This window comes from Halyomorpha halys, unplaced genomic scaffold (genome assembly GCF_000696795.3).
Source record: "Halyomorpha halys isolate HHAL.00 unplaced genomic scaffold, Hhal_1.1 Scaffold469.1, whole genome shotgun sequence".
Taxonomy (NCBI): domain Eukaryota; kingdom Metazoa; phylum Arthropoda; class Insecta; order Hemiptera; family Pentatomidae; genus Halyomorpha; species Halyomorpha halys.
In genome coordinates this window covers 1,043,114-1,055,277 of record NW_027114062.1, presented here as the reverse complement: position 1 = coordinate 1,055,277, position 12,164 = coordinate 1,043,114, and the positions used below count along the sequence as shown (strand labels likewise).

Below are 12,164 nucleotides of genomic sequence, written 5' to 3'. Positions count from 1 at the left end.
TCATGGATGTCCCCCTGCACCACCACCATGGTCAGTACTTCATCTTCATCTATCCATCTCATCTATATCTTATTATATAAACATATAGGCTATGTACATATATACCTTTACTATACTTTGTATATGCAAAGAACCTTTTCCAGCAATGTCAATACATATCAAATTCTATATCTATTTTAGGATACCAATTAAAATAATTTTTTATTGTTATAATTAATTAATAAGTGGTAATTTACTAATTATAAGTTAAGCTAATATTATTCAGTTGCAATTGAAAAAAAAATTTTTTTTAAATTTATTATATGTATATAACCAATATATTAACTAACCAATTTCTAGTATTGGCCTCAATGTTCAAATTTGAATTTTACACTATTTTTTAATTTTAAATATAAATAACAAAAGATTAATGTTTAATTATCTTCAGATCACGCGATCAATTTTGAGAAGAATGTTGAGGATAATTACATCTTTTTACAAGAATCTCATATGAATGAGATTGAAGTGTCCCAAGTTACACTTTTATGATTTAACGCTGTTTTTCCTACTTACCGGCGTCCGGAGAAAAAAAAAAAAAAAAAAAAAATCCCTTGATAATTGTCTCAAACATTACTATGAATCTGTAAAATTTACATTACTGTTAAACCTAAAAAAGATATAAAATTGTTAAACACATTTGTTTGTTTTAAAAAAAAAATTGGAAGAGGATGTAACTGTATTTATAATGTAAACTGTATTTTTAATAATGAATATACTCATATATAAGAATAAATGTATTTAACCTCAGAAATCAAAAAGGAATTTCAAAAACGAATATATTTGACAATCCTTAAAATCAATATTACCTATGATAAGGTTGCGTTTTAATTAATTAAGTATGTTTATAATAAATTTAGAATATAAATAAAATAGAATATACTATAAAATAAATACAAATTAATATGTGGTGAGAAGTCAAAGGATATAAATGCCAATTTTGTTAATAAGAATTTTTTTATTCTTTCTTACTATCTACCTGTGCCTGAACAAAATTCACGCTTCATTATTGACACAACTGTGAAATTATCAATAATTAACTATAATTATGTATTATTTCACAATTTTTTTCAATACTTCAGCCTAAATTTGATTCAGGCAGAGATAGATAGTAAAAAAAAAAAAATCTTATTTACAAATTCCTCGGCTTTTACCTCCTCATATATTCATATTTTATACTCTTAACTCTCTTATAATCATACACAAAATACGAAATTATTTGAAACGTAACCTTAACATCAATAATATTTATTGATTGTAAGGATAATGAAGTTTTCTAAAATTTCTTTTTAATTTCCAAGGTTTCATTTTATATCTGTTATTACAAATTCAGGTCATTCTTTCCCAATTTTCTTTTTTATTAGCAATTCAATAAACGAGTTTTAAAAAAATTATATCTTCTTCTGGTTTAATAGTAATGCTTATTTATAGATTCATAGTAATTTTTGAGAAGACTTCATCTCTCCATATTACACATATTTATCTTATTAATAATTATTTCTTCCTGGTAAAGCAAAAGTGGTGTATCTATTAATTTTGTATTATTGAATTTGGCGATAAATAACATAGGTAATTAATTTAAAGGCAACCTTATCATCATTGAAAATGATTTTAAGGATGTTTAAATGTATCTATTTTTAAAAGATTTCTCATTAATTTCAAAGGTTATACTTTAGATTCAGTAATAGCTTCATATCTTTCTTTCTATCAATTTCATATTTGTTTGAATGAATAAACTATGTTTAAAAATTCCATTTCATCTTTCAGTTTTATTGCATCAAAACGATGCTTTAAAGACAATAAATTCATTTCTATTCTTGTTAGATAATGTCAATAAATCATATTTAAGTCAAATTAGTAATAACCCATTTAATTTTCAAGACTAATGGTAAAACAGTATCATCAATAAAATCTAAATTAACTGAATAAAGAGAGCTATTTTCTCTAATCTCCTTTCATTAAAAGAAAAAAGAAACAATTATATACATATAATAATAATATATATTATAAATGTCCTTCTGTTGCTACAGTGGCATTTAAAGTTAAATAAGGTCCATTGAAGGCTTGTGTTACACTAGTAGTGGTGTAGCCAAGTGATGATAAAATGGGGGAGGGACCGCTCCAGGAGGTGGATAAGTTTTAATTATCTAGAAAAGCTCCTTTTACAGCATATCTGCATTTTAAGGGGCCTGATTAACATCATCTCATAATTTCATTAATTAAAGTTTGGATAATTTCTAATCGATATCTACATGATGGGGCCCTTCTTTTTGCATTGAACTTAACTAAAACTAAAATATAATCATCACTTACCTTTTTTCTATCTTTGAGGGACTCCTGTAGGTGTAAATTGACTAAAAGAGAGATTTTTTTGAGTTTTCACATTTCACAAAAATTTATCACGCCAGATGTTAAAGAAATCCCTTATTTTAGGCAATAGTATGTCCTCGCGGAGCCAAACCCTTTTACATAGTTTCAAAGATGCACTGATTTTTTGTAATCTAAAATATCATTACCAATTTTCTGAAGATTTAGCAAGAACAATGATGCGCCATGTAACAAATTTAGGTGCAATATACATTTATAAATTAGTCACTGTTTTAATTTTATTTATTGATAAATATTACAATCTGTCTCAATGTTGTTAGGCAATAAGCGATAGTGATAACTGATTACATTCATACTAAAATAAAATAACATAAGAATAAAAATAAGTAAATAAATGAAAAAAAAATTACATAAAAATAAATAAAGTCTCTCTCTAAATATATACAAACAGAAGAATAAATAAAATAAACATAATCAAACTATGTACGTGAAAAAAATAAATAAAATAATCACCAGTCGCATTTACACTCTTATATACAATATTTACACTATCGACCTGAGGATCTCTAAGCCCACTATATCCCACGTGTGAGGGTAGAGCAGAGCTCTTTGAGATCCCAGCGCATCCCTCTCACTGCTTCACTTTTATAGATTAGTAGCGATAAGTTTGAGGGTGATGAATCAGCCTATATGCTTTTAGTCTCACTGATTTTATTTTCTTATTGGTATGCACCGAAAATCTTAAATGCCTATCAAAGGTTACACCCAGGTTGGTTATATTCTTGGTTCATTTGTTATTAATGTTATTTATTTCAAAGTGTAATGGAAGTTTATATTTTACTTTCTGAAACGAAGAAAAAAATACATCCTTCATTTTATTTGTATTTGCATCGATATTTAATTGTTTTCATTTTTCTACCATTTTTTGACAAGCCCTTTCCCACAGTATTCCTGCCATACTTCCATTTAAGCTATTGCTTGAGACTGAAATAGCTTAAATGCAACAATGTTTTCAATATAAATGGAAAAAAAGACTGGACACTTGAGTTGAATTGGATCCAAAAGTTCTTCGGAAATTTCAACTCCCAAATGCCGGTCAGTTAAAAATGATTTGACTGAATATAACTGTTCAGGGTAATGTATGCCAAACAGTCGTTAACAAAGTATTTCATGTTTCACAGAATCAAATGCTTTGTAACAGACGAGGGTTACCATAGCAGTTGCTTTGTTTCTCTGGAAGTTACTTGTAACCTCGTTTTGTAACCTAACTAAAGGATGTTTCTTACTTCCAGCTTCAGTTCCGGGTTCTTCTGGTGGAATTAATTCACTTTGAGGACAGAACTTCTCTGTTTACTACTAGGGTAATTTATGAGTACTTTCTTGAAACCTTTTCACATGTTGGATAAACATTTGAAGATTTAGAAAGAAAGAATGATAAGACAAGCTGACTGGACGGTAGTGAGACCCTTCATTCCCAGTCATCGCAGGTTTCAGTAGAGAGAATAATATAGCATGCTTTCGTTCCAGGAAAGTATCTCATCCTTAAACAGGAATTATATATTAACTTGATTTAGTGAATGATAACACTTTCTTCCTTCTTACTGTATAATAATTTATTACTTATTACATAGCAATTGTTCTCCTGCAATGTAGGACATTTGGAAAAAAATTTTACTCATTATGACAATAATTTTAGAAGATATTAGCTAATAAGACTTATAGGAGAATAATTATATGTTAAAGATAAGTTTTGTTATCAGCAGCCTGAAGATGGGGGAAATCTCCCGAAACGTTGCTATGTAATAAGTAATAAATTATTATACAGTAAGAAGGAAGAAAGTGTTATCATTCACTAAATCAAGTTAATACCTTAAGATTCTTCCAGTCAAAGGATTATTAAATTTAGGAATTATATAAATTTACTAAATGAATTATTTCTTTATAGGAGCCATTTATGAATTTTAAAATATCGCAATAGTATAATTTTGTTTTTCATGTTGATCTGTATTACTTATTGTGAGATTAAATTTTTATGAACTAACTAATAAAATACTGCTATGTATCTGTCGGGTGCCAGGAAAAAGGGAATTATCCAAAATTAAGTTAATTAATTAATTAAGATCGAGTCCTACCAATGATATTATTTGAGTTCTTTCCCAGAGGCTTTTAGTGTTTACCAGTTACCAATTAAATACCTTTATATTTATAAAATATTGTTACCAATAATTATGATAAGGGGTGGTATTAAGTAATACAATTGTATATAAACTAGATAAAGGAACTAAGTATTTATTTACAAATAAATATGATGTGGTAATGATAAAATGATCTAATGATTGAAATGATCAAGATAAATGGTTTGCCATATAATATTGTTTATAATATAAATTGTTAAGTAATATATCCAAATAGCTGCTGAGTTGGGTGGTGCGGATCGGTATGTGTAGTGACGTCCTAGCCGTGGAGTGCCATTTCTGAGGAGCACTTCTTAGGACTTCTTCTCGCCAAAGTCCATGCTCTTCTCCAGCCCGTCCTCTTACTTTTGCACCTGTCCTGCTGATATATGTGTAATTAAGGAATTTATCCACGAATGTTAGTTTTAATTTTTTATTTAAGGGATTAATATCCTAATAAACTTCAACCAAGGAAATACGTATATACAACGGGTAGTTCGATGTTGCAGATATCAAATTATGTCAATAATGTGCGTTTCAGACATGCCTTAAACGTATGCGACAAAGGCTGTCTCTTCTGTACCTCCTTAGTCAGCAGTGTTTTGCCTCTACACCACCAGCACCGATTTTATTCCTGCGAGCTTTTTGTTCATGATTTCTCTCCTGAACTATATTTTGAACGTGCCTGGACTAGTAGTTTAATTTTCTGAAATCTTCAATACAAGTATTTCAATCTCCATCTGATCCCTAATTTCTTAATTCATACCTTCTTGTTTCTTACTATCCTGTATAAGTAAAGAATAATATCTCGGCTTGAATGATTGGAAATCATACGTTGGCAAAAAAATGATTCACAAGTATTTTTTTTAAATCAGAGAACATCCTGATGGCATGGATCAATTTGAAGCTTTGATCCCGTTGACCGTTTGATATTTAGTCCTCTATTTTTAAATACTTGATTTATTGAGTGCTATTGTAGCTATGGGTCCTATTACAAGAGGGATTTGTAGTGGCATCAAAGCAGTTTCGTTTACCAATTCCAATACTCATCTATATCAAAGCGGTACATATAGTTTTTTGTTAAAGCTAGTATTTGAAAAAACAAATATGTAATTAGTATAAATACAGTCTTTTGAGGTGTATATATTAATTAACATTGACCATAATGTGTCAATGTTCGGATTTATTTCATTTATAGCAGAAGTCAACTCATATAATATAAAATGATGATGAGGCACACCATTGATATGAACTTTGAGATTAAAAATAAACTGTAACCACTTTGCAGATATGGTACTGTCTGCCTCCACCACACTAATGGGAGCGCTGAAATCAGGGTCCAGGAATCAAGGAATTTTTCTGTGTCTTCCCTTGATCAATTGGGAGGCTGTTGGAACATCCAGTAAGTGGTGGAAGGCCAATGGTTTTCCTTCTTTCAAATTGTAGTCGGGAGAATCTACAGCATAGAGTTTTGAAAGTTCAGGGTGATGGCGCTGTGTGCGGTCTGTGAGATCCGTAAATTGGGGGTTCCGTTCAGAAGTGCTGGCCGTAGGACACTTATGTCGATTTGTAACATTAAACGGAGGGAATGATCAGGCAACGTAAGGAGATAATATAGGTGGTAGGACGTCCTTCTGATCTTCTTGGTTTCATAATACAGATAGCTAGAAAACTTGAGGTGGCTGTCTATTTTTATACCCAAACAGACTGTGGACTTAGATGGTGATAGTATGGCATTGGCCACTTGAAGCAATGTCAGTAGTTAAGCCCCATTCCTTGCTTGCTGAGAAAACACTAGGCAGTTTCTACTGAGTTCACGGAGATATTGAGGTATACCACCCGTTAAACTATCTTACGGTATACTGCTTCGGGCTGTCGTGGTGCATGCATGGGTTTGATGCTGCTGCCGTTGATGACGATATCCGTATAAACGGCATTGTAGCTGTTTTGTAGTTGTAGCATACTATAATAAATCACCAATGCAAATCGAGAACAATACTGGTGGGAGTACCACTCCTTGGGTAGACCACACGTCAGTGAAACGATGCTAGAATATATCTCTTGCACCTGCACAGGGAGACCGAGCACTCCACATCTAGGAGCTTATGCTATAAAATTCCTTGCAACACAGAGTCGAAAGTACAGTCTATGAAGATCACAGCTCTTACCATACCTCTGTTGAAGTTATGATGATAGAACTATTTGAGGGAATCTATTTCACAAGAACTGGAAAAAAAAAATTACTTTTACATTACTCTTAAAATTAGCCTATACATGGAATATATGCTAAGGAAAACTAGTACGGTCGTGAAAAATTCAAACTTGAGTTTTGGACGAAATGAAAGTTTTGAGGTGCAAATTGTCAAATATAGCAAAATTATTATGTGTGAACAGCCTAGCTCAAAAACGGAAAGTCTTTCGATATTGAAATTACCTATCTTAGACGAGACAGCAACTTTTTCGCTAAAATGAACCAACCTGAAATTCTGCTTTATAGAGTTGTTTGTTTTACATTTTTTTGATTTTCTCAACAAAAAAAATTTTTGTTTAAACTCAGTAAAACAATGAAAAATTATTAATTCTTTGATAACAGATAGGTTTTATCCTATTTGAATTAGTCTAACGAGACTTAAATGCTGAATTTTCCAAAACATCTTTCTCTAAAACATTTTTAATATTGTTTATTTCAAAAATATAACCATGTTTCAATGTTAGCTATAATATACGAGTACAATGAATAAACACAATATATTCAATATAATTTTACAAATGAGTAATAATCAATGGCAATTCAGTACTTTTTCAAACATCACAATCCCACATATTGTTTATTATTTTACAATTAAAACAAAATTTAGTCCACGCTACTCACTAAAATTAACCGTCCTTTGCAATTGCTCTAAGTAAGCTTGCGAATTACGTAATTACAGTTGGGAAAGGTTCACACGCAAAGGACTGAAAACAATGACATGGAAGGAGTGGAATGCAATGTGGAAAGTTCTAGCGCTGAAGTTGGATAGGTTTCCACTTGGTAGTTTTTATTCTTATTTTTTAATTTATTGATTTCTGCAATTGTAACAAATAAACACCAATAGGATAAAGTACACTAAAAATTGAATGAATGAATAGATTGAATTGTCATGTGACATAATTTTGGAAAAAATTAGGATTTTTACTTGGATGAATATTTTAAAGATTCGTTAGATCAAATACTCTGTTTGATTATTTAAACTAAAATTATGTAAGTTTACGAAGTTAAAATTGATGTTATTTCAGTCCGAGTAGCAATATATCGTTTAATTTAATTTTTATTTTTTCAAATGTTCTTAATATGAGACATTAATCCTCATGTCTTCAATAGTAGGTTACCGTTTTCATGAATAATTTTATAAAATACTACTTCTATACAGGTGCTTTGATTTAAAGCGAATTTCAAAATTCACTTTTTAAAAAATCCTATTATTTTCCAGAGGTTCTGAACAGAAAAATTGGTTAATTAAAATTTAAAAGCTTTAGATTATGGCAATAAACTATTTCATAGTTAAAATCATTTTTTTCTTTAATATTTGAAACACATCAAACATTTAGAAAACAAAATTAAAGTTAAACAATCGTATGAGGTCTGGATTATTGATTAATAAATTCATGAATTACTTTTCAAAGTCTATTTCTTTAAGTAGATCACTTCCTTTGGTTTCCCTCTAGAATATTTTATTCATTACATACTCTAGGATAAGAGAAGCAAAGTAAATATAATATTTATATGCATAAGCTGAACAATGGTTTCATACTTTTAAAATATTTTTGATCAAAATCAAGAAAATATAGTGATTTGAAATTTCAATGATCATATAGATATTTGGAAAGATAGATCGATATAAGCGTTTATACATTTATATATTTTACGAAAATAATATTATTTTTTTGAAATTACAACAAGAATTTTCGACAGCGAACTTTTTTCGCCTGTCGAGTTGCTTCTTTAAACATACAATATAAACTCTCTTCTTCAGAATGGAATGTCAAACTTTCTTTCTACTTTTCCAATTGCTATCGTCCATGTTAAGTTCTCTTCAGTGATTAATTACCAATAATTAATTGGCTTTAGTAATAGTGAACAGTACTTTTGAAAGAATTTGTTGATAGTTTTGGAAATTAAAATCCATGAAGAATGTAATAGATTGAAAAAAATATTTAGTAGTAGGAACGGATGTATGCATTGCACATAGGAGATAGATTTTTTAAAATTTTCTTTCCTTTTTTTAATTTTCTTGTTCAGGCAAAACAAATTAGCTAGGCCTAAGCAAATAGCGCTGGCTTAAACACCAGCCCTTGGGAATAGTTATTGTTGATGACAGTGGACGATAGGAGGACGACAAAGGCCATTAGTAAGGTGAGTGTTGATTAAGGGACCCAAGGGATGGCCTCATAATTAGCTGATAAATCACGTCCCAGGATACGCTAGTCCTCGCTCACCTAAACTGTCCTCTTGTCCTCAAATTTCTGGCTTGTTGAGTCAGGGATATAGCTTTTATCTTAGGGTCATTCTATCAGCATTTTTTTCTGTGCTTTCCAAATTCTTTAAGGCGTTATAAATTTTTTTTTTTATTTTAAAATATTTTAAAGTTATATTTGTTATTTTTTTGTGTTATTTGAAAAACATGAACATCATTGAAAATGAATTAAAACCATATGTTTTTACTAAAGAGTTTTTCAAACCAATTCACACACTTTTTTAAAAAACTTTTTATCTTGATTCACACCTATCGGTAATTTCATGAACCAGTAACTTGGGTCAGGATTAACATTATGAAATAGCTTGAGAGGCATGTCGCTGCCCTCACACCTCCTCTTTGCGAGGTATCAATTTCGATTGTTAGATGAGGAAGCTGAGCTGCTCTTAAACCTTTTATGCTTTGCCACAAGACTTAAGGGTGTATTAGGATGTTCTTGTAATTCGTCATGGAATATTTTGTTGTGGGTCCATATGCGTTTGTTACCACAAACGTGAAGTGGTGGTTCAAGTCTAGTATGTAAAGTCAACCTGCTAATATACCAATGAGCTTTTTCTTATTGTTCTGATCGTTTTTGCCACAAACAACTGAAGTCTGATAATGTCTTTCTAACTGTCCTAAATATTTGAGTAGCGCAGGTCGAAATAAGTTTCTGTTTTAATGGATATGTGTTTGAATATATATTGTTAGATTTGAATGTTTCTAAAAGAGTGAATGAAGAAGCCTTGGTCACTAAGGGCTTTTCTTACTTCTTTAAATGTTAGACCAAGAAAACAGTTTTGTAATTTGTTCCCCAACAAAGGCAACAACGATATATTACTGTTAAAACTTTATCACAAGAAATGCATGTGATGTAGAGTGTTGGAGCGAGCACTGAACCTTGGGATACTCCTGCAGTGATAGAATATAACTCTGATCTGAGTCGGACGTAGAAAAATTCGTCAGAATTGAAGTCCTGAAGAATAAAGTACTTAATCTAAGCTAAAACAAAACCAATCCATATTGGCAAATGGTACTATCACACAATAATGGTATTCGAATATTCATTGAACAGTTTATAATTTGAAACCATGAAACATAAGTTTTAATTCCAAGGTCTCAAGGATTGGTTGTAAATAAAATACATACATAAAATATCTATTATAAAGTACTGGATTATTAGTATAAAAGCAAGGATAACTTAAGAGTTAGTTTAAGAACTTTTTATCTTTATTCACACCTATCGGTAATTTCAAGAACCAGTAACTTAGATCAGGATTAACATTACGAAATGGCTTGAGAGGCATGAGGGCAGTAACACCTTAGCTTGGCGTGGTATCAATTTCGATTGTTAGATGAGGAAGCTGAATTGCTCATAACTCCTCAGTTTTGGGCACAAGACTTACCGATATAGTTTAAGAACTATCTTAAAAGAACTTCCACAAGAAACAAGGGTAACATCGGGAAATCAGTCGATTTTGTTGTATTACGAACCACGCCTCTGCTAATGATGTGTTGATGGCGTGGCCGATAAAATAATGTGGACGATCGCAGAAATGACTGAATGATGAAGCGGAAAAATCACGTTTTCAGATTAGCCAAGATAAGCTAATAATGTGTAAAAACGTAATGACGTGCAAAAACCTCCTCTTCAATAATGCGTTCAGAATGGTTATTAAGAATCACATAGATCAATATCTTTATCAAGTTCCATTGACTCAGTAAAATGAACTGCCTCCCGCTTGAATAATAATTAACAAGCAATGCTAGGCAGAGCTATCTAGATCTCTCAACTAAAAATTAGTTTTATTTACTCATGAGTTACTTGCGTCTTCATCAGATCCTGAAATTCTCACCAAATGAAAAGGTTCATGGCCAAATCCCATAAAACAAGAAGGCTCTGGGGTTAAGGGACACTCATGAGATACATCCAGACTCCCTAAACCTATTATAAGTAATTAACGTCCGAATAACTGACCAGCTCCTTCTCCTTAAATGACCACAGAACATTAAACAGTACTTCTTTGTAACGAACTTTTGTTGGGTTGTAGTCTAACACATTTTCTTTTTTTATTTATTAATTTGTAGTGATATTTTGTGAACCTCATAAAGCATCTATTAACGCTTTACTTTTTTTGGAGAGTTAAAAATTAAATTTTCATTATTAAAATCAAATTCAAAATTCAGCTGCTAGAAGTGTTTAATCAGAAGTTGAAGGAGAAAATGTTTACTTAAAAATGATAAATTATCCTATATTTGGAACTGAAGCATAAAAATGAGTTTAGTTATTATAAAAAAAAAATAATAAATTAAAATCTGTACCGCTACAGCCCATGAAGGGTCAGGGATGCAGTACTTTGTATGGAAGTACTGTTACTAGACCAACGGTTGTGCAAGGAGGTGATTTGGTAAGAATCACGCTCGACCCAATTTAAGAGGCTGGGTGGACCCAAGGAGGGCTCCAAAACCCACAGGAGTTGACTCACGGCTACAGTGTAACAGAAAACAATTTTCTGCCCAGCCGGAATGGAACTCGGGTCCTTGGAGTTAGTATCCGAACGCCTTACCCCGGGGCTACCCATGCTCCCTTAGTTATTATTAAGAAATTCAGTTAAATTTCGATGTATTCACTTTTATAATTTTAGTTTTGCAGTTCTTTAATGCAATCTTTCTTCGAAAATATACTTTCCTGATATAAACATGTCAAGAAGATATGTATTTGGTAAAGTTCTTACGTCAAAAAACTCTCAGAGATCGTCTAATAAAAGCCACTGAAATGAATTTTTCTCCTTAAATTTAAATTCTAATATATTCTTGACTTATTCTTTTTTTTTTTAACTCTTATTTCATTGAAATGACATTTTTACAGAGAGATAAAGAAAGAGAGAGAGCGTTTCCATGTTCTTTCATCTGATGATTTTAAGACCTGTTTATATGGGGTAAAGGTCATTTATGACAGTCTAGAGTGATAGTTCATTGAGCCTTGTCTTCAGAGCAGTATAAAATGAGAATAAAAGGAAAGAAAAAAAGAAAGATATTTATTTATCTCCTCCGGGGATTTCATTTTCTATCGTCTTTCTTATCTCTTAAGTGATCCTTCATCCATGCTAGAGCCCGAGATCGCTCAGATAAA

At 31.1% G+C, this 12,164-nt stretch overlaps 1 protein-coding gene across 1 annotated transcript in view; it reads left to right on the top strand.

Annotated features, from left to right (window-relative positions):
- Window positions 1-12,164, top strand: part of LOC106683131 (sodium- and chloride-dependent glycine transporter 2) — a gene marked incomplete in the record, with an annotated part of 123,457 nt that continues 111,293 nt past the window's right edge. Inside the window, 1 exon segment of the mRNA XM_067051313.1 lies at window positions 1-30. Within this exon segment, the coding sequence (XP_066907414.1) occupies window positions 3-30 (28 nt within the window).